This window comes from Dufourea novaeangliae, unplaced genomic scaffold (assembly GCF_001272555.1).
Source record: "Dufourea novaeangliae isolate 0120121106 unplaced genomic scaffold, ASM127255v1 scaffold89, whole genome shotgun sequence".
NCBI lineage: Eukaryota > Metazoa > Arthropoda > Insecta > Hymenoptera > Halictidae > Dufourea > Dufourea novaeangliae.
The window spans coordinates 1,732,014-1,755,853 of record NW_015373988.1 but is presented as its reverse complement, the minus strand read 5'-3'; the positions used below and the strand labels follow the sequence as shown (position 1 = coordinate 1,755,853).

Below are 23,840 nucleotides of genomic sequence, written 5' to 3'. Positions count from 1 at the left end.
AAAGAAAAAAAAAACACGGCTTTTGATTTAACAAAGAGTATAAATAAGACTAGATTCCGTTAGACATTAATTAAATAATTCGCGCGCGTGTGTATGTGTGTGTGTGTGTGTGTGTGTGTGTGTGTAGCTTAGAAATAAAAAAATAATGATAGAGACGGGCATCGCTCGTTCCCTCCTTCACCTTTATTCGCCTCTCTACCGAGTCTTAATCTCTCTCACGTGTAGGGTGGATGCACCAGTCAACGAACACGTACCAGTGAACGAACATTATACAGAAAAACGAGTAAACAACGTTCTTAAAACAAGCAAATGATTGAACATTGATTTTTCTCAATTCCTTGTTTCATATTCAAACAATTCTCCCGCCATTGGTCAGAAATGTTTATTTACTGGTTAATGTTCATTCACTGGTGAAAATCGGTATATTTTCGTTTTAATTCAATTGATCACATTTTTCCAAATTGAAATCTATACGCCATAAAACGTTATATATATTAAAGAAATCTAATTTCCATGTGGCAAATATTCGTTGATATTATTATCATTTAGAATTCGACGTTAACAAAGTCTCGTTAGTGTTCATTCATTGCGTGCGTTTACCCTATTCTCGTTCTCTGTCCTCGCGAGAGGGGCGAGAGCCTCGCGAAAAATGCATTGCAGAATCGTGGCCGAAGAAATTCATGGCTGGTCGGGCCGATAGAATACCTGAATTTATCGCCTCGCGTTCCCCCTTTCCTCCCTTAACGCAACGATTATCGTTGCATCCGCTTCTAATCGGTGAGCACGGAACCACTCTTTGGTTAACACGTTCTTTCAGCGCTATGTACATTCCACTCTACCATCTTTGGCACGGAGCTACGATCGAATTTACATTATTATTAAAACGCGCCGTTACGATAACGTTGCCGGCCCGCGAATTGCCACCTGTTCCCTACAACACCAATACGACACCCAGCTTCCCTTCCTTTTATCGTTCTTCGGTTACTAATTACACAGCTTCCGTATAAAAATTCCAAACGAACATTTCGCATTGTGTCCGCGGGACCGATCGAGGCATCGTTAACACGACGTATCGACATTATTAGACACCCACTTACCGATACTTTGTATGATTAATTTTTCTAAGCACAGGATTTCACAACAAAAAAGTGGCTTGTTGCATAGAAATTGTTTTTACATAATATACGACGACATAGTATTATTTTAATTAACTTTTGTTTTTAGTAATTTCACGATTTAATGGTGATCCGAATAACGTCCTATCGGGATAACATATTCTCCGAAAACCAAAGTAATCGGAAGCTTAAATAGCGGGCGTGCGCATGGGATAAAAATAATGAAAAACTGCGAGACTGTAGGAGGCAATTTCGAAAACAGATATACCAATGGATTCAGAATGAAATGCTCGTTACTTTTTGTCAATATGTAAATTTCAATAAGTTGTAAAATAAAGTTGTAACGAATTTTTTTGGTACAAACAAATTGTATTTTTCACAATTTGTTAGTACCATTTTATTGTACATAGAAAACCATGAAATCCATCCACTAGAAGTTTTCATGTATCTCCTTTGGTTTTCGAGCACTTCCGGGTCGGTATTACCGCCTTTCCTGCTAGATCAAAGATTATAGCTGTTACCAAACACGCACGCGGAACCTGTTAATAACGCGAGATGACTGTGAAATCCTTGTGGTATACGTATTTGCATATTAATGAAATTAATTCTGATGGTGATTGGAGCATTGCGCTTCACCGTAATTATACTTGTAGCTTACATTTTGATTTGGGCTACGTAATGAGTAGCTATTGATTATTCGTAACCGTTTTATCGCTTTTTATACGTTTGAATTACCTTTCGGTTAGAAAACCAATTTGAGAACTATTCGATGAAAGTTCCTTACAGAAAATCTACAGTACATAAATGATAATTGACTGTATAAAAAATAATTTCACAATCAATTCTTACGGAAATAAGTACCGAAAACCACAAAGCAAAATGTCCGTTTAGGATTGATATCATGTAACTCTACTTGAACTGCGTGTTAGAGGTCACGAAATCTGTAATTTAATTCCGAAAAAATTAACGATATTCCATAACCCCTGCAATTTTACAACGAATTTCGAAATTTCTACAAGTTTCATAGTCGAAAATGTCTATTTTTGTACGCCTTTCTCTCTGAGAAATCAGACAATCATATGCTATCAAACAGAACGCCACTTACCTACACATGATTCCACGCAGGTGCATCGAACACATTATGAAGTATTGGTATTTAACCATTCTGACATTAATAGTCACCTATTAATCGTGGGCAAATTGCGTAGGTTGCGCAATTGTCTTGCATGCTTGCAATAGTCAACCGATGACCATGTTCGTGGAAAAAAATTCGAGAACGCTATTACGGCATTCGAAATAAGTACTTCTATCGGGTGTCGAGACACATTCCGCGAGGGTAAACGCTGCGAACACGTTCGTACCCTCAGCGACATAAATTCCTCCAGTTACTTTACTTTCACTCTGTGCCATCCGTAAATCCCGCGAGAACTCCTAATGGTATGATAATAAGGCAGTTAGACACTGTTGGATGCAATAAATACAACGATCACCCTGTCTGTTTTTATAAAGTTTCATACTCTAGCACTCATTGTCAGAGAGACCTGGGAATTATTTGAACAAAATATTTCGAAAATTATTAGTGGAATAACTCAGTTATCGCTTGGACTGTGTATTTTGTGAAAAATGCAATTTAAAAAATAAAACTTTCATAGGATTGAAAGATCCTGTAGAAGAAATTAATTATTCTTTAATTTTCACTGTTTTAAAAATGAACCATAAAATTGTTAATACGCGTCATCGTTCTCAATCTACTTATCATATTTTACTAGATTTAAAATTTTAATCTTTCTGTTGTAACAGCTTAAATACCTCTTGGAACATTCTACGAATCAAGTAGTACTCGTTGTTTTATTCGAAAAGATATTTTATATAAATACTGAATGTAAACTTGATTATTTTATTCCTGTATAGAAATCCAATTTCGAACTGTTCTTTCGATTTTTATACTACAAACTGTGAACAAGACTGTAAACCATTTTTAGGTGGATTCTCAAATATGTTTCAGGATTATTTTCAAACGAAAACTTCGTCAAATATACACTTACTATCATCCCAATGCAAAGTTCTTATAAAAATAGAGATGTATGCTTATTTGTTTTTTGGAACCGTCAGGATCCCCGAGTCAGCCGAAGCCAAACAGTCAGGTCGCTCTCATCAATCAGTCTTTTAAAGCAACGTAATTTCATTCGTTATTATAGTTCGATTAAAAATAACTATCCACTTTCAAAACCTCTCGTATTGTCTGATACTCAAAAGAAGCAAACTATTTCAAAACCGCAAAGCAACTTGTCGTAACGCCACCAGTATAAATTACCCAATTTCGATTCGCGATCAACCGAATTCGATTCAATTATAATTACCGTTACGATGTAAGAACCACGAATCATGAAACACTGCGATCGCCGTAAAATTATTCGATGAAGTATACTATGAAAGAGAGTCGAACCTTTTCCCGTGTCTCTAGATTTCTCAATGCGACAGAATACAGAACAATCGATGAAACGGTTCAAACAACGTCCCTCCGAACATCTTCTACCTTCCACCTGTACCAGGACACGTGTTTCCCCAACCCATATCAGTCGTGTCAAGTTGTACCGATTCCAAGTGCCAACATCCATCCACGCATCCTCTGCACACACCCAGCGGCGCGAAGCCAGCGAAACGTTAACAAGTCAAATTGAAAAACCGACCGGCAACCTCGGTGGGTTAGCAATCTGGTAATTTCACGTCAGAGGTAGAGCGCGATGATCATCGACGAACCCCGTTGGCACCACGTCCACCATGTTCGGATGTGGGACCGGCGAGGGCAACAGGTTCGTGTCACTCTCGAGATCTCCGTCCGCAGCTTCGCTGTCCGTCGCACCTGTTAACTCGCGCACATTGCCCGGAAGATAGTCCTTCCAGCTTCTGAACAGGTATCTGGTGAACTTCCGTAGCTGCCGGAACTTGCAGTAGGTGGCGCCCTCCGCGGACTCGAGCTGTTGCGTTTGAATGAGAAAACCTTTTTCCTTAAAGGTCTGCTCGAGTTTTTCCCTTTGCAGGGACTTTCGAGTTTTCCGTTTTCGTCGACCCTCCTCCGGATTGACGGTCCTTTGGCAGGGAGCTGGCTGAATCCTCTCGCCGGCTGCATTCAGGAAAGCGCCTGTTGACGAGCCGGATTGCCCAGCCGACTGTTGCAACGCTTCCCGCGGGAAGAACTCGTACCCTCTCATACTCTTGTCACCTGTCCCGCTGTAATACCTGAAGTTACCCCCAGAATCCACGGACAGGCTCTTCTTCTCCTGCAGACTGGGCTTCGCACCGCCGGTGAACTTGAACTTGCATATACTGACCTCCGTCGCTGGATTGTTATTGTTCTCGGTCGGCATAGGCGGTATGAAGATCGCGGACCGTTTCCGTTTCGTCGGCTGGCTCTGACTCTGGCCGACCGCCGCGTTCCTTTTAGGTCTGGGTGAGACCGGGGGCGGCACCGGCGCCGTCTGGGGCGAGGGTGGAACCGGAGGCGGTACCAGAGGCGGACTCTTCGTTTCCATCATGGAATACAAAGACTTCGGGACTATCTTTTGCTCCTTCGCTGGTTGCTCCGTGGTTCTTGGGTAACACTTGTCGTTCTGGGCCATCTTCTGGTAGTAGAGAAGCTGAGACTGCAACGCCATCGGATGGATGAACACACCAGCGTTCGGCCAGTAAACGAAACCAGGATTCGCACCTAGCATAGGATCGATGATATTGTTATTGTGGTTCACGTTACTGCCGCTGCGACAGATGGAATCCAGCGGACGGCAACCGGGTTCCGTAGGGAACATTGTACCAATACATTCGACCTCCTCGCCGTCGCTGGAAGTCTCGCTTTTCACTTGGCCGGACTCGTACACGTTTCCGTGTTTCCGTAAAAGCCTGATCTTCAGCTGATTCAGATCCCTGATGCAGAGATTCAGGGGTTCGTCCTGCTCTTTCGAGCTCTCGATCAGACCGAAGCTTCGTCGGGATTCCTGGGTGAGTCTCTTCTCTAATAAGCTACTTATTCTATTCTGAACGTCGGTCCTCTGAAAGGGGATCTGGGGTGATATCCTCTCGCGACAGTCGAGCCTGTCTCGCGGGGACAGCCTCTTCTCTTCGTGGCCGGGTGTCCCGGGCAGTATGGTGCCGTAATTCTTGTAAATTAAGTGACAAATGTCCGCCTTCTTCGGTTTCCGACCTCTCCTAGGCTTGCTGTTGTCCAACGTGATCTCGCCCATATATGGCAAGTCCGAGTACTTCATCGGCGGCCTACCGGACGCTTGTGATTGCGGCTGATTATGATTGTGGTGGGGCGTGTTCAACGTATGGGAGGAGGTCGATGTGATCACGGACCTCCTGGAGCCCGATGGCTGACTCGAGTTCATCGTCGGCAACTGAGGGGACGGAATCTGGGGGCAAAGTTCCTGTTGCATCGCGGCGATCCGTTGCAACCAGCCGTGCACGTCTGCGATCGGGCTGGGCGTCGAGGTCGAGCTGGTAGGCGCGGGACTCGGGATCGTCGGCTCGATCATGTGCGTCGGAGACGAGTTCAAGGCTTCTTGGGCAAGCGAGGCTTCGTAATGGTCCAGGTACTCCGGGGGCAGTGCTTGGTGATGGAACTTGAGCTTCCATCGCGACTTTCGACGACCGCGACTGCAACAGACGTTTGAAATATGTTCGTATTGAATTATGTTTAATAACTTTCGGAGATAAATTTCCAGTCTATAGGGTGTAAAATACAGGGTGAACCACGAATCGTGATCAGTAGAGATTACTCTGTTATTAACAGTCCAATCGAAAATGTTTTTATCAGGTATATAGCATGGTTTCAAGAAAGCTTTAACGTGATTGTAACAGATTTTTTGTCAACTCTTTCTTTCAAATACATCTATAATTTTTTTTACGTTTATTTGTTAGATTTCAAGACGAATGCGGTAAGTATCGTAACATAACATGTGTTATTTTTTTTTTTTTTTCATCTCGGTCGAGAAAAGATTAGTAATATATTCTTACCTAGACACCTGACTCTCCCCTAAAAGTTTCACTTCGATAATTGTCCCTTCGAATGAGAAAACAGATTCATGCAAAAGTATTTGTTTCGCTCATTAGATGCGTGAAAGTAGTCATCGTTTTATTATTGGCAATAATAATCGTGAATTGGTAATAGTTGGGGTCTCGTGTTAACGCAGTTTTCCGTGTCGCTGCATTCCGAACCACACCTCGACGGCCGTTTATACGGCGTAACGTGGCACCTCGGAGCGTATGCACGGTACAGATCACGCGGTCCTCTATCCTCCGTTCTAACGCGGGCTTCTAATGAAATTCAATAACGGTAATCGACTCGCGGCATTTCAACGACGTACCTAAGAAATCATTCGTTTTTCTTTTTCTGCTTGTACGACTCGGGAAGAGTTGGTGCACTCGGAACGAACCAGTTTATCCCGGCGCTTATATCCTTCTTGCTGCCCGTCTAAAGTGCTTTCTCGAGCGGCGCTCGAGTTTTACGACGAAAAGGGTCGTTAGAGAAGAGAACGTGTCAGTCGACACGGATTACGAGGATGGACGCTGGAAGTGTTCATTTCCAGAGAAGAGTAAATCTCCGGGATGGTTCGCGATAAATCACGCCGGACGAACTTCACTTGGACTTGGATCGCAATGTCTACCATAGATTGCACAAATTGTATCTTAACGGATGAAATTTTGCTTCTTAATACTGAATCAATTTTTGCTAATTTACATTTATATGGCGTCGATAACATACTTATGCTTGCTGGTGATGATTACGTTATTGTGGGTCTGGATCGAGTCTCTTTTAAGTTTAGCTTCTACTCAAATAACAGATAAGTGGACTATGGATGTTTATGCGAATATAGATTTTTGTGGAGTAATTTATACAGATTGAAGTCTCACACAAAATTGTTTTCTTTGTTACGATTTATATACAGTTTATATAAAAATTTATCTGTATCGAGTTTTAGACAATCAGAATTACAAATGTAAGCGATAAATGCATACAATCCACAGTGTAGAAATTTTAGTAAAAATATAAGGCTACTGAAATCTTATTTGATAAATAAATTTATATTTGCTATATATTTTGATACTTCAAGTAATAATGTAAAATAACTAATAGAACTTGTTGAGAAAATAACTGAAAGAGCTCATACAATTCGAAGAACGGATGTGAATATTAGGTTGCAAATAGGAGCAGTAAAAATAAAGCGAATGGTATATCACTGACAGGAATTTGTTAAAAAATATCTGCCCTATCTCGACAGATTCCATGATTTATACAGGGTGTGGCTAAAATAATGGTACCATCATTTTCGTACGAGGCTCCATTCTTGAATTAAAATCGATTTCGAGAAGCTGATGCCCGTGCAATTAAGTAGAATATGTGTAACGTGTCTTTTCATTGGCTACGATTTGTATTTACTATAAATATGAATACGTACACTCCCGCTCATAATTATTAAGACACTTACCGAACATGCTGGAAATGTTACAAGATATTACGAAGTTGCTGAACGTCAGAAATAAATATTGTTTAGGGGATATTAAAACTGGATTGTCAACACTTATGGTATTATGAAGTAATAAAAGTGGCCTGAAATACATAACTTTTATGACGTATCGCATGTTCTTCGTACAGGCCAGGTGTTCTGATACTTAAGAGCGATAGAGTGTGTATCAAATAAATTTTCAAAGTGAAATACGTCTGGCATAATGAGTTATACAACTCGAACAATCGATTCTTAGCTACTACATGGGCTCGATCGATGACTTAGTGCAGCTAACAAATGAAATGAACTGAATTGAATGAAACTAACTCGTGGAACAGTTGAGAAACGCGTTCAAGTACAATAACCCGTTACATTTAGACGAATTATACACGTCATTTTCAACAATTAATAATTCGGAAACGATTCCTCCAACGTAATTTCGTCTTAGTTTGATATGTAGAAACCATCTTGTGAAAGTGTCTGACATTTTTATTAACACTCTGTATAGTCGGCAGTTTAGGAGCTATTTCAAAATAATGCTAATGACGGGACATTCTGAAGATAAAAAACGTGATTCATTTAACACGTTACCTTGGTCTCCCTCTGGTATTGAGGTCCGAAACAGTGTGGCCAGGGTTTTCTTCCAGCACCTGGATCTGATGGCGGCCAGTTTCACGTCCACGGCCGTGTTTGCCGTCGACAGACGTTGGGGAGGTGTCTGCATCTACTTGCGGACTATCAAATTTACCATTAACTGTCTATCTCCTAGCATACCGAAGAAGCAAACGAAACTGTTCATTATTAATTATAGTTACCAATGAAAAAGAAAGAAATAAAGCGAAATGAATGTTGTAAATTTTTTTGAAAAAGACATCATTGAAATGTTATAGTAATACACAAGTGTTGATTTAAATCGTCTTACTCGGTTGAAAGGTTGATATAAATTACTGTTGTGTGGATCTTATAATTAATTACAGCAATATTTTCTACGGTAAATAATCGTTCATTTACGAACGAGATAGTACAATATGCATTAAATCACAACGTAGTTTGTATATAAGTATTTCATAATTCACGTTTGAAAAGATATTATTGTACGATGCCAGGTCGTGAAAGCCTCAAATCTCTAAAAATCTTATTCTTCAAAATTTGTGTCCTAGCTCCACCCTGCATCGGATCCCTCAATTCCGCTGCTGACAATGACTTGTTTCAGAGGATTGCCGCCGAGGTTCGACTCAAGTGTATACGCACCCTTACAACGCGGAGATAGAATGAACGAATGGGACGCGTCAATTAGCATAATCGTAGGCTCACCTCAACGGATTCGTGTCACGACTTCGTTCCTCCTCCTCCTGTGGCTCCTGCTTGACCGCCATGTGGAGCAGAGGTGGCAACGGACACTTTATATGTGTCGAGTGATGCAGATGATGCTCCAGAGAGGTGCTGTCTGTAAGGCCACCGTCTATGCCAGTAGATTGTGCGCGAGGCACGACTTCCTCGGTCTGCATAGTGCCCCCTAAAAAAAATAATTTAGTTCCGGTTATCGACACACTCGCGATAACTTTACTTACGTCAATCATCATTTTTTGGAGTTAACACGAATTAGGAAAATGATAATTGTCGATGCCTTGGGTCACTCAGCAGACGGAGCCTTATACGACAGAATTTCATTTTACACTTTCGAGTTACTTTTACAGGAGCAATGACTTTCTTTACGGTTCCAACGATATTTACAATACACCTTTGTGAAAGATATAAATTTATGCTATTAGTTAAAATGGACCCTGCATCCATTCTATTAAATCGTTAATTAATGAGTGTAAATAATGAGAAAATGCAGACATCTGATAAAAATGTGATTTAATAATTTTCTTTGGGTCATCCTTATTTTTCATCGTTTTATTTCTTTACACATATCTTGAACATAAATAATTGAGGCATAAACATAAGTCATAACTCAGGACTATCTAGATGTTACATAGAACAATAGAAACTAGTAAGATCAATTGAAAATCAGTTGGAACAAATAAATTAGGCTGTGTCTAGAGCCTTAAATGCCCACAGGGCATTCTAGCTTTAACTAAAAAGTGAAAAGCATATAAAACTCTAAATATTTCGAAAAATCTTGAAAAACGATAATTTGTTAGACAGGACATTTTAACTAAAGAGAGTAATCTAGTTCATATTAGAAAACGCAGAAGAAAATGAAATAGAAACAATCTAAAACAAACATTTCTGCAAATCAAGTCAGTCTCCTGGCAGTTAATTTCAGATCGGAACGTTTCAAACTACACACACACACACACATACGTCATTTAAAACACGCGCGCTGGAAAATTCGAATCGAAACCGGAGCGTTCCCAAAGAATTTCGACATTTCATTCGATTGGGTCGCCTTTAAACGTATGTATATAGGTCCGAAGAAAGGTTGCGCGTGGGCATATCCGTTGGAGTGAGTTTTGCTCGCGGTGCAACCTGGATATTGCGGAATATTCATAAGCTTCTCGTTAATGAACGCATAGGAATAAACGTGTGGAGCATGCGACACACGCTGATAACTTCTGTGCATCTATGTAGAGCCGCGACGAACCCGAATAGTTATCCACCGGCCCAACCCCGTCGTCACATGGAAGGCGCCTTTTTCTTATTTCTGATTGGTAGGATGGACACGTGATCGACGAATTCCACCAATTGGAAATCCGATCGCGCATGCACTAATAGCAGGCGTGAGAAATGGAAGAAAAGCGAAACAAACGGCAGCATGGAAATCACGGGGATAATTATGCGTGGAGTTACACCATAGGAACTGTGTGGGCACGCAGACAAGACTTCGAAATCGTAGAAATGAAGGGAGAAAAAAAATTGGCAGCGCCACGATTTCTTATGAGACGAATCGCTCTTCGGAATGTGCTGAAATCGTTGACTTCCAGCACCTGTCGCTAGTGTTGGGACTGATACTAAATCGATGTTATCGATACCTGAGTATAGATTTTAATCAGGTATCGGGTAGTATCGTAGACGTAAGTATTGAAAAGAATTGATGATCCTTGGATGCTTATACGAAAGTATTGGTACTTGTTTGGTAGTTCTAGGAAAATATCGATACAGGTTTGATACTTCTATGAAAGTATCGATGGGCGTTTGATGCTTCACGGAAATAGTGATAGGGTAAATGCACCAATGAATGAACACTTACGAGATTTTGTCCCCTTAACAATAGAACTACCGATGACAAACGCATATCTGTTTCGATCGGTCGATAAACCTGAGAGACTTTTGAAAATTTACAAATTCATGAATTAACTAATTTCTTCACTTTCAGATCGTAGTACAAGTGGCAAATGGTCCGAGAGAATGTATTGTTATAACATTGTAATCATTATAAGAGTGTATTGAAAAGTCATTTTGACTTGTTTGGTACTTCTAGTGTTAAAGTCGCGTCTCAGCCGATAAAAAAAAAATACGTATCCCTTATTCTTAACTGCTTAACAGACATACGAAGTTTCATCATAATCGGAGGGGGACATTTTCATGCCTTCCCTTGTAAGTACTTAGGTATCGAATTGCTTGAGTAATATCGATATGTATCGTACAAGTCCCATCGCTAGCTGTCACGTATATGATTTCTCATAATGCTCTTTTAAGTTCATCGAAACGTCGATGCTGAGCGTATAAATAGTCCGCGCCGCTCGCGTGCGTTCCTCGTGCGTAATAATAAACGCAAGAATAAGAAGACCCGGGGTGCTTGGACGCGAAACACGCTCGTAAACGCTGTGTAAAATGGATATTGATAATCTCATGGTCGAATAGTATCGAATACTTGTCTGTGATTTAACACTAGAACTACCAGCACTGAATGAATATTAAATTAAATTTTATAATATAGTAATATACTCGATATATAATACAATTTAACGTAAAATGTGTAGTAAATTAGAAGCCAATGTAAAACACTGTTATTATTTTAGAAATCCTAAAATAAGAAACCCGCAATCAGTCATTTGACGGGTTGGGTAGCTCTAGTGTTAATACGCGAGCACCTCTGACCCTGGATTGGCGCAGGTTTCTGCTTAACCTCTTCAGGGACAAATTATTAAGACTATTTTTCACCTGCATTTATTTAAAATATATTTATGAATACTAACGACAATCAATTGGTAGGTTATCCTTTTTTCTTTGTTACGGAATTTCCGAGTAAGTGTTCGTTCACAATAATATTCATTGTATTTTTGGAATCATGTATGAATCAAGGAAAGACTAAATGTACACATGTGTGCCAGTATCTCTCGAGAGGTTAAAGGGTTAAGCCACCTTGGATGAGTCAAAGTCCTAGTCATTTACGGCAATTTTTTGGGGGAAGATAATGAAATAAATGGAAAATTCAGTATAAAGCCTCTTATTGTACAACTTTCGACAGGAAATATCGTATTTTTTGATCGTTTTTTTCCTTACAAAATGGCGACGCTAGAGCTAAAATATCGTTCTTACACCATTTGACCTAAAGCAAAAAGCCGAAAATTTGTATTTTCTATATACCAGAAATTAAAGAAGTGCATATGCATCTTTAGAAATATTCATTTGTGCAGAAATGGTGAACATGTGAAGGAAAAGTAAATTTTTTTCTCGGTGAATTTGGTATGAAAATGTCAATTGATGAAAATCTGTTCAAGATATCGCAAAATTCATACGTTCTTTAGTTTTTGGCATGTGGAAAATGAAAATTTTTGGTTCATTCCTCTAAAAATGATTTAAATCGCTACCAACACGTTTGATACCAGTTACACCAAATAATTTTCGTTAATAAGTACACCAACGCATACTAATACAATTTGTTTTGTTTATTAAACACTGTAAACATTGAAAGCAATGTAATATGTTTCCCAAATTAAAAAAAGGTTACACTATTTATACGATCTGCTATCTTTTGGTCCCAGACTGTATCTAATATTTTCACTGTCACAATATCGGATTGAATTAAAATTTCACGTGTGTCGATAATTCTGGTATTAACTGTGAACGAAATAACGCTGAACTCACAGTGCCGATGACATATCGCAGCATAATTTGTAGTAGTGGTAAACCCAAGAGGTCCACGAATAATTCAAGCGGTCGAACTAGCATGTTTAAAGATCGTCTACGCCAGGTGACCACCTAACATCCTTCTAGTACACTTCAAAGCGGGATAAATTTAACAAAGGATAATAATGATAAATTGACAACAGGGTCGCCTTTCGCCGAAAAGCAAAGGTAAGGGGGGAGTGGGTGGGGGAGGGCGGAGTGGGGCAGAAAATTCGGCTTGTCTTTCGCGACTGGCAGACGGAGGCCAAAAACGGGAGCAATATAGCTTACCGGGCGAGTGATCTTGCGATGGTATTAATAACGTGCGTGTGCGGGAGGTGGCCCGATTCATTGAAGACCAGTTATAGAATGATGCAGGCGGCCCGCGTAACTACAATTTATTTTTTGGCTATTTTTAGCGGTTGGCGTGGCGCCACTATTTTCGGTTCTCTCAAATTTCTCACTCCATATTTGGGATTATGGATGACGGCCCCGCGGCACGGCGGTGTATCTTTACGACCGCCTGGCCCGCCGCGCGCCGGCCGAGACACTTTCGTTTGCTTGCCCGCCGTTTTCCTATCGGCCGTTTATGCTCCCCGTTTAACGAGGCGCGGTTACCGATCACGCGCCCCGAACAATGGACGCGGTTAATCCTGTCCACGGTTCACTGTGACGTTTCCTTCCCCCCTGACACTTGATCCTTAAAGGGGACTTTAAGGCCCATTAATGTTTACTTGTACGTGACCAACGACACTTGATTCTTTAAGGCGACTTGAAAATCCAGGAATGTTTACTTTTACGTATTCCCCGATCGGAACATCGTTTTAACTCCGAAGATAATTCGTAGATATCTGTTCATTACCATCAACGGTGACACGCGTGGTGGTACACAATTACGGGCAACAAGTGGATGATTCGATGGGAGGAGGACGCGGGCTACGCGTGTGTACGATATCTCAATTGGCAGGGGCGCAAGTAGGTTAAAAACGGTAAGTCAGCTGCAATGCTCGGGAATATGTCAAGGCAAGAGCAGGGTAGAAATCTCCAAAAAAGCTACCGGCGAGAGACCCTAGTTTCATCGATCCTGTATTTTTATGGGAGTCACGTCGAACGAATACGAAGCTCGCGGGTGAGGATCGTTCTCTGGTATAAGAGAGATCACGTCGAACGGAGGCGATGGTAAAAATACATTATCTCCAAATTTAAATTTTCAAGCTTGGCGGGGTATTCGAAGGCCGTAATCGAATCGCGTCGCAGCAGCAGATCGGTGGACCGTGAGCCACTGGCCCGATTACGAGGGCAACCGTGCAACACCCTATCATACTGAGAACACACCATCGAACCCCCCAGGATCACCGTACGACGAAAACAAATACAGGGTTAATCTCTGGCTGCTAGAGTACAAAGGCAAGCCTCGGTTGCTTCGTCGTTTAACAGCCGCTAGCTACCTTTGCCGAGCAGCCTATGTGTATGACAGAGACAGAACCGCACAATGATAGGCTGCTCGGTAGAGATTAAGCTACCGATGACACGTTTTGGGTCACGGTATTCGAACGACAAATCAGACGGATTGTCTTTATACCCTAAAGAAATTCACCCTGGATTTATCCTATCGGTTCACGCTACCATTCGACACCATTTTGATCATCCTCTACGGCGTTCGGTCTCGAATTACCTGTCACGGGAAACTTGCTTTCCGGCAACATGAACGAGCGTTGCTGGGTGATCTCTCTTCTCCGTAAATCCCGGCCGATGAACCGCCGCGAACATTCGTCGTCGAGGAGATGAATGATCGATCAGATCGGCTGGTGGTGGGCAGCAGCGGTGGTGTCTTCTTTTGTATAACCACCGTTTCAAGCTTCCACGACGCGACGATCACTCCCGTCCGCGAAAATTACTTGTACACGAGAAAGAGAGAGAGCGAGAGAGAGAGAGAGAGAGAGAGTAACCGCGGAGGACACGCAGCCGCCGATCATAGTGCGATGAACCCAGTCCGCGTCGAATCACCCGATTCGCGGCCGCCGGACACCTGTTGTATCACCCACGGAGCAGCGACACTTTGACGAAGCGATACGATAGAACTTGAACGGAAAACCGTGGAAAAGTGTCGGGTAAACGAGTCGACGTACGAGTCGAGCGAAGGTGTTGCGAGTTTCGAAGACAGAGGGCACGTGGCCGGGACCACGGGTTATCCGTAGACGAGGAGAACACCGATACAAGAACGATGAAGATAGGAATAACGAGCGGGAACAGGGTGATGCTTGTGGGAAAGGGTGGGGGAAGAAAGGTGGAAACAGAAGGTGAGAAAGAGAGAGAGAGAGAGAGAGGGAAGACGCAGAACGTAGCAGTCCGTTTTGAGGCAGTTTTGGCACTGTTACCAGCACGAACAGCCAAGCACCAACCCCGAGCAGCGCCTCCACCTCCGCCGCGAGAGACGAGCAAGACGACGACAGCGACGACGACGGCAGCGGTGGCGAAGAAGATGAGCAGAGGTTCCCCCTTAGAGGAAGAAGAGCGAGCGGAGGCGAGGGCGTATATTCTTGATTTGGGCGGATGGAAATCTGAGATTGCTCCATATCGGGCTGTGCGCCGTGACCAAGGAGGTGCTCTGTAATAGCAGACATCTGAAACTTCTCTCTCGGCTGACTCCCTCTCGTTCTCTCTACCTTCGTTTCAGCCTCCTTCGCTCTCCGATCTTTCTTTCATCGCAAGCGTTTCCTTTTCCTCTTTTTCTTCTTCTTCTTCTTCTGCTGCTGCGTCTGCCTACTCTCTTCGCGCGACGTTGCTGGATAATGTTTCTACCTTTACCGATGCTTTTCTTCCTTTTACCCCGCCCGTTTCCGCTTAATCTTCTCTACTTTTGTTGCGTTTTCTTTGTACGGTTCGTTGTCAGGTGATGGAATTTATGGTTTTATTGGGTTTTAATAATACATTTATAGCGATTGAGTATCCTTGGATTTTTTTGGTATTCTCGATTTGTGAAAGTGTAATGGGAATTTCGTTAACGATTTGAATAATTTACGTGTTTCGGAATCAGAGAATTATTATTGAAATTATTATTAGAAAATTGTACAAGATTTTTCATTGTAATTTCTTTGGGTGTAGTTTTTAGAACTACAGGATCTCGTTTCTTTTAGCGCTGTGTTGCCAGTGACAGCGTGTGTTTGATAGTTTGTCGTAGTTTTAATTAAATTAATCGATTTTGCTGGAATACTTTATAGTTTTAATCTTTCATCTTTATATTTTCTTCTCTCGGTATTCCCTAGTCGAGTGCAGAACCTAGCCATATTAATAAAACCTCTAAAAATTATCATAAAAACGTGTGGTAAATTCCCTCGGAATCCAACACCGATACGTCTAATAATTTACAATTCTGATCGAAGAATTTATTAAAACATCTTCAATATTACGATCGATCGGTTTAAGAAATCGATTAGATAGAGCAATCCATTAATCTTACGTCTATTGATTTCACGAATCTACTGTTACGATACAAGAATCCCTCCCGTAAGAATGACTAATTCCCTCTGGACAGATATCGGAATCATCCGAAGGTGTCGAGCGTGAATTTGGGATCTGACATTTAATTCTCCACCGATACGCTGCGTTCTACCAACTGTCAATAGAGAGACGTCAAGGTACACGTACGTGCACGATAATGTGCAAGTTTATACGACCGCGTCCGATATTCCGGAGGCGTATATTATATCCCGCATAGGTTAAGCCACCCCGCCTACTTGCGCTACGTGTCCCAATACCCGACCAGCGATATGTCAACAGCTACTTTCCACTTCGCGAGAGGTCCTGGGGCACCAGGTTTTATCGGCGACGCTCGCGGAGCAACGTTACCGGTCTGGCTTATGGCGACAGGCCACGGGGGAGCGTACAAGACGGCTGACAAGCTGCCGTTTTAACGTGCGATTACGCCCGTTGCGAGAAGAAAAAAGCCCGGTCATTGTTGCTTTTCGCATGGCCGTTCGACGGCGATAAGTTAAGTCGATTGAACGGGACACTGGACGTGGTAAACATCGATCGAACACACCATGGACCTCTCGGGAACTTTTCGTACGTTGCGTGATTGAAAGGTTTTTATGGGGGACGTCGAAACGGTTATGAAAGTGTTCCAGTTACGCCAGGTGTTGATCGAAAATTTCGAGACTACTGACGAAACTCCTGTATTGATTTCTAGCCAGAAAAAATCACATCATAGTCATTCCTGAATAAATGCGACATGAACAACGCCGTTAATCCCACCACTGAGGGGGACCCCTCTGGAATTAATCAAAACAGAGATTTGAGGCTTTCATGGTCCGGCATCGGACAGTTCTCAGTGTTGAGTATTATAAAAGCAAAGGCCAAAGGATACTTTCCCAGAAAATACCGGGAAACGATGGAAATACTAAAACACCCTAATTACATCAACAGGGGTACAGGACTCCACCTGAACCCAATCCGGAGCTCCCTCCTACCAGTTTTTTAATTGTTCAGCTGATCAGAATTAGCTTAATTATAAATCATTTTTATAACGCATAATAATTTTGAATAATGATTACAACAAAAATAAACAGATTCTTCGCAAATGTAGTGAGACAAACATGAACGTGTATGAAGGCGGTATTCAATTGGAGCACTCCTCAGGTATTCAATAATAAGACGATCTCGCAGTACGAACAACAATTCGAATTTATAACAAGTCTGTTTTCTGTTTACGTTCAGTTACCAAGTATCACTAAATTACATTCATGTTTCACTCATGCGTTAATAAAGAATTTTATTACATTTAAGGATGATCTATGCAAATTATTCGGAAAAAAACAACTTTACGTGACATCGCCTAATTTATCTCGATGCCACCTACAATACCTAGATAGAAGGAATTGTACGGTGCCATTTAAAAAAAGTGATGTTGACCTTGATTTTTTATCGCAGGCAAAGTTTTCTGGCAATTTTTCAATATTGCAATTTTTTGTCGATTGAGTGTTGGCTAACCTTTGCTTCCAGCCTTTTTTGTGCACATTTTCTTTTGCTTGACTTGTTTATTTCCAATTACGATTGAAAATCTTTAAATTGTAACACTTCCAGCCTGCCGTATATGACAGACAAACAATTACTCTGTTATCTTAGACAAATTGGATACATGAAATATTAATTACCCTTCAGTTAAGAAACGTTTTGAATTCGGATATGCCATATTAGGTACGCTTATCCTGAATCGCGCGTACATTAATGGATGGGCGTGTTGCCGAGGAGCGGAGATTGCGCGTGTCGTGTCGCATCTCGTCCAGTTGTTCGGTGCAACGTTGTGGGAAACACCGCTTCTCCGACGGCAATCGAGACTTCGAGGCTCATTAACCCTCGAGACAGCGCGTTATTGCAGATTACGACGTTGCCCGGTGAACGCGTTCGCTGGCCTGTACATACACGTATTCGGGCTGCGGTCGTGGAACGTTAGCATTCGGTGTGAATATTAATTCACGCGTGAACGAAGAAACCACCGAACGGTTCTGCACACCAATAAAACTTCGACACGTAATGATGGGGGTCCATGGGCAAACAGGTCCAAATATGTTTGACCTTTTTACGATCACGAAAAGTATCCACAGTTCGTATGGAGTTTAGTCGTGGCAAGGCGACTGAACACTTTTCAAATATTACTACCGCTTCAAACCACTCGAGTCGAACATGTATTTGAAACGTTCGAACTGTTTAAATCGTTTGAACTGGTTGGACTGTTCGAATTGTTTGAATTGCTTCACTGTTTGAATTCTTGCAATTTTTTTCACTTATTGAACTCTTTGAATTCCTTGAACTCTTTGAAGTCTTTCAATTCTTTGAACACTTCGAACTCTTTGAATTCTTTGAACACTTTGAATTCTTCGAATTGTTTCAGTTCTACGAATTCTTCAAATTGGGCAAATATTTTAAAACGCTTCAAGCCACTGGAGTCGGTCATGCGTTTGAAACGTTCGAATTGTTTGAATTGCTTGAAATTTTCGAATTGTTTGAACTGTTTGAAGAGTTGGAAGTGTTCGATCTATTTGGACTGTTTCAACTGTTAGAAATGTTCGAATTGTTTGAAGCGTTTGATCGCCTCGCCACGATAAAGCTCTGTTTGGACTCCCCAAACATCTCATCAGGAGAACAAACATGTTTGAACAGTTTCGTTAGCTGTCACTAGTGATAAATTCGCGTTGGATCCTTCGTGATCGCCCCCGGAGCTCAAATCCTGTTTTCTCTTCGTTGTTGTGGGCATCGTTTACGAGAATTTCAAAGGAAACGATAATTTAGCGAGCGAGTCCGTTTGTCAGCGGTAACTGTTAAGTAACGATTCGTGTATAAGTTACGCGGTGAACGTCGTCGCGCTGGATTCTTAGCCGGGGCTGTTAATCATCGAGGAATTCACGGGAAAAATTGCGAGCTCGTTATGCGAGGCGCGCCCGTATTTCCTTCGGCTGTTTTTCCATTTTCTTTTTTTGCTGCTTATGGTACTGATTGATTGTTACAACGCTGAATTGCATAGCGTTACGAGGAAAGGATTTAATCGAAATGGTATTAGCCTATCCAGTGTATCGGTTTATTTCATTTCCGAGTACGTTTTATCGATTATGTTGTACCGTTCGAGTGCAGCTAAACATCAAATTGGCTCTATGCACCGTATCCACCAAATCATTATCAGATTCCTATTTATTCCGGAATTTGTATATTATCTAAGTCCTAAGTGATCATAAAAGTACGTTTCAGAAGTTTGTTTCATTAAAGAACACTAATTCTTAATCACTCATTAGGAAGCACGTATTCAAGGAAATATGAAGTATTTTTTATTAAACAAAATAGATACTATCAGAATCGTTTTCATTAAAAGTTTTTCGTTTAAAATAACCGTTTCGTATGCACTAACAGAATGTTGAGCCCTAATTGATTATTAAAGTGAATATTAGCTCCTATTAATGACAGTGTTTCCGATGGAAATTCCGTAATTTTCCTTTCAGCTGTAAATATTCCTCGGCTTGTAAATTCTCTTAAAAACAAACATCACGCGAATAGAAAACAGCGAAACCTCCTTGTCCATAGTTAATTATACCTGGTGCTATTTGCTTTCGGTTCTATTCAATAGATACGACCCGCCGAAAAAATCGGCACTCAGACCGCCAATTTTCTCCATCGTAGGCAGCAAAGCCGACCCGGGGTATTATAATTTCCATAACTCAGATACACATCGTATTTTCTCGTCGTCGAACAAGGATCATTATAGAACTGAAAAATTTAATAACATACATCTAGCGTGCCGCGGAGCACGACGCAACATCCGCATGGTAAATTATCGAGGAAAGGGGAGAACATATTTCTTCGTTTCGACGCAAGCCAACAGAGAGTTCGATTTCCATCAAAAGAGTATTATAGATACAGCTTTCACCCTGTCACGCGATTTTCTGTTATTTCGCGTAAAAGTAAAATATTTATGGAAATAAAATAACCTAGCAGCAGGATCTATACGAAAATTTTTGTCGTCGAGAAATACATCTTTTATTGATATTGTGCCAAAGTTTAAATGATATTTGGATAATTAAAAGCTGAATTTTGGCACCCAAAGTGAAAGTACTTTCTGTGCACAGGTTGAGAAATGGGTTTGAAACAAAGAGTGAACATTAAATCTCTGTTTTATGCTTGGTCAAACATTTGTTGAAACGCACCGTTTGATGTAGAAAGTGTATACCGATAATTGTTTATCGCGTACACAAGTTACGTCCAAAAAGGATTAGTTTAGAACCTATGAATTTTGTCCCGAACACTACCTATCAACTGTGCATTGGTTAGAAATTTTCAATGACTGGTCGAATCTGAATTTCCCTTAATTAAATTAATTACATTTTTCCAATTTTTTAGAATTGAAATCGGTACGTTTCGAAAAGGTACAGATATCAAATCTAATTTTTACCAAAAATTTATTAATATTATTATTATAAAACACTTACAATTTCACTTCTATAGTTTCAAAATCTCTTAAGTGTTCATTCATTGATACCTCTACCCTATTTTGAATAAAAAAAAAAAGAAAACAACTTTCTCCCAAATGTTGCCTGTGTTTCGTTATCTTGAAAAAGTTCGATTATTTTTGAGACAGACCTTGTATTCGTAACGGCCGACGTTGTCCGGTTTCGTAAAGAAGTACAAGCGATCGACGCGTCCCTCCCTTGCCCCGAAGAAGAGAAAACAGGCACTTCCTGTGCGTCGACGATGGACCACCTTACAGTTAGGCCAATTGGATCGCCCACACGCCGTTGAATTCCGAAAGGAACACCAAACCGCCGACTACCAATACCGTTAAAACCGCTCGTACCTTTTTCTCCTCCGTGGAACTATCCAACGCGTACCCTACCGCTTTTAATTTGGCAGTGACGCAACTCGCGCGTTTAAAATACGCACTGTCGACGGTTGACAGCAGTGACAAATGGCCGTGCTCGATGACTTTGCGATGAGGTGTAGCTGATTATGGGGAAATAGCGAGGTAAATGAGACAAGGCCGTAAACGGTAGCATATTTTGATTATTGAGGTGGTAATTAAACAATCGTCAACAGAGGATTGCTTAACTACAAAAAAGTTTGTAACACTATTTCAATGGCTTGATTTATTTTAGTAGGGTATAATTTAAAACAGTTACTTGTGCATATACCAATATTACATTCTTAACGACGATAAAGCAATATCATCCTTTTACCATGCTTTAGCTGATTTTAATTTCAATATGTGAAGAAATTCTTTATCGATGGATTCGACAGGTTTCCAACACATTTTCGGTAATCACTAAGGTAAAAAAGGCCCATTATTACTAGGTTTCCCTGTTAATAATAATTATAACGTTCCCATTGGATACTGTTCTCAGATATCGCAAAAAAATATACACACAACATGGTGTCTCATAGTCGATTGTGTCGTAAAGTCCTAACAGGTGTATCGAGAACGACATCGGGACACAGGCTATTCAATTCAGGAGCAAGCGAACCGATGTCCCCCAGGTGTAAGAAAGGGGAATGACAATTTTGTAACCGGCGGTACGCAACACGTTTCCAAAGAAATGCTTCCAGATCCAATGTTTTAGCATAACAGAGCCAGCGGATAGTAACGATCTCCCTGATCGAAATCGCGCAAAAACGAGTCCCGGCAAATGAGGAACAGTGTGTATATGCCAGCGCCGCGTTGTCACTTGCACAAGCCCCCTCGCTGGAACTTTGATTGGACTTGGATCGAGAGACGCCAGTCTGTAAAACAGTTCGCGGCTGGTATGTCCGAATGTAAATACGTCACAGCAGGCCCCAGCGTCTGGGGACGAAAACTGGGGGAACCGATGGCAAGGCAACGAGCCGGTATTATTTTCACCGTCCCGTGATCTGTCTCCGGATGCACGGGCAATTGTGGCCGCAGGTAAAACCCGCCGATCGCGATTGGCAGGCTCTCTCGATGTGGAAATTGCTCCCACCCTTTCCATCTCGATACCCACCTTCGTGTCCCACTCGATCGCGACCCCTCCATTCGAAAGAGACCCCGCGATCGGCGCCCAGCATCCCAGCGAACCCTCCTCCGATCGCCATATTCCGTTAATTCGAATATAAATATGGCTGCTTAAGGTGGTTCTTGCCTGACTCTCTAGTTAATAAAGTATCATATTAATAATTGGTATTAAATACCCGTTAATACATTTTAATAATGTATAAAAATTATATCTATGAAATTCAACGATATTTCCATTGATCATTCATCATTAGAGTAAATTCTCGATGAGTGTTCCAAGGCTCCTCGGCACTGAACATTAAATATTTCATAAACAAATAGCCGTATACAGTTGAAACAAATATCGTTGGCTTCAGAACTTCAAGGTCTATCGTAGTGCTAATCCTCAATAAAAAATCAACATTACACTTGGGGATCTCTCCTTCTCAGTGTCGAGGATCCTTCGAACACTCAACGAGGCTTTACAGTATATTGTAAATAAAAAATATATTTTGGTTAGACTCCACTGTGCTCGTTTTTGGTACGTTTGGCAACGTTGTTTTTTCACGCATATTTATATACGTGGTGCGTGTTCAGTTTTCCCGCGTAGTCGATATTCAATATTTTTATATGCAAAGTTAAATATATTCTCGTGCATTATAATTTAGAAAAGTAGAATTCACTAAAACACAAAATGAGTGAAATATTTTTTAAATGTATTTGCATAAGGTATGACCCTACTTTAGCAATGTTTCCAAGTCCCCCACATAGTCCCAATAACCATCGAATAATGATTTCGAAGGGATCTCCTTCGAAGATTCCCCAAGGGACCTTCTGAGCCTGACGGACCCTCGTGTCGGTGCTTTTAGAGGCAACCACCCAATCTGAAACTATTCTGGCCCCCCAAGGGTTAAAATCAGAGAGTTTATATAGTCCTAAAACGGAGTAGAGGTTTCATTAGAATTACCATATAAGGAGATCTTTAACGGTCGGGACTGTGTCATGATTCGGTCTCCGGTTGCTATCCAGATGGTCGAGATTATGCTCCCCCTGTTACTTGAGGAATAAACAGACGGAGTTTTAGGGCGTTTTCCGTTGCCAGACGCGCTGTTAAAAATGACTGAAGTACCAAAATTATTCTCCATACGTAACACATATAGTAATTTCTTGGAAGTCAGAAAAAAGGGAAAATTAAAAAAAAAAAAAGAACCAACAAATTGTTTAAAAACGAATATTCCTTGAACAATTCCTGAAAATTATTTTCGAGGATGTATCCATCTAACGGGAAAAAATTAAACTATATGATACGATGCTACATTGAATCCTCAGGATCATAATATAAGTTATTAATACTTTATTAAGAATCTATACTTTTGCATGTTCCGTCATAGAGCAGTTACAAAACGCTCGTCCGCCAAATGTTCATTGTTTTGCGTGAAAAAAAAAAAATGCGCGCGCGTAAGCCTTCAGCCGTTTTACAGGGAACCGCCGCGCTAGATTTTATATTTAGGAAGGCCACCATGTAACCCTAGAACTACTGAATTAGGTTGGAACGAAAATACGGACACCCACGCACCGCGAGTCTCTACCAGTTATGCGTTTTGTTTATTATACCGAATTCTTACGATTTTTCGGCATAAAAATCGGCCAGCCAAAACGTTACGTAAATGGCCGACA

General features: G+C 41.2%; 1 protein-coding gene across 1 annotated transcript; it reads right to left on the bottom strand.

Moving 5' to 3' along the window:
- Nucleotides 1-3,838: 3,838 nt before the first annotated feature.
- Nucleotides 3,839-14,552, bottom strand: LOC107187577. Its single transcript, XM_015575702.1, has 4 exons — nucleotides 14,352-14,552; nucleotides 8,933-9,134; nucleotides 8,210-8,353; nucleotides 3,839-5,768 (listed from the first exon to the last, which is right to left on the bottom strand). Exons 1-4 carry the CDS (start codon nucleotides 14,380-14,382, stop codon nucleotides 3,839-3,841), a joined length of 2,307 nt encoding a protein of 768 aa, XP_015431188.1. The 5' UTR covers nucleotides 14,383-14,552.
- Between the last annotated feature and the right edge of the window lie 9,288 nt (nucleotides 14,553-23,840).

Excerpts from the sequence above, each read along its gene's own strand:
- LOC107187577 (XM_015575702.1), bottom strand. The coding sequence starts at position 14,382 with ATGTTGCCGGAAAGCAAGTTTCCCGTGACAG. Across the intron at positions 9,135-14,351 it reads AAGCAAGTTTCCCGTGACAG|GGGGCACTATGCAGACCGAG; the intron begins GTAATTCGAGAC and ends TATTTTTTTTAG. Across the intron at positions 8,354-8,932 it reads CGTGACACGAATCCGTTGAG|TCCGCAAGTAGATGCAGACA; the intron begins GTGAGCCTACGA and ends TAAATTTGATAG.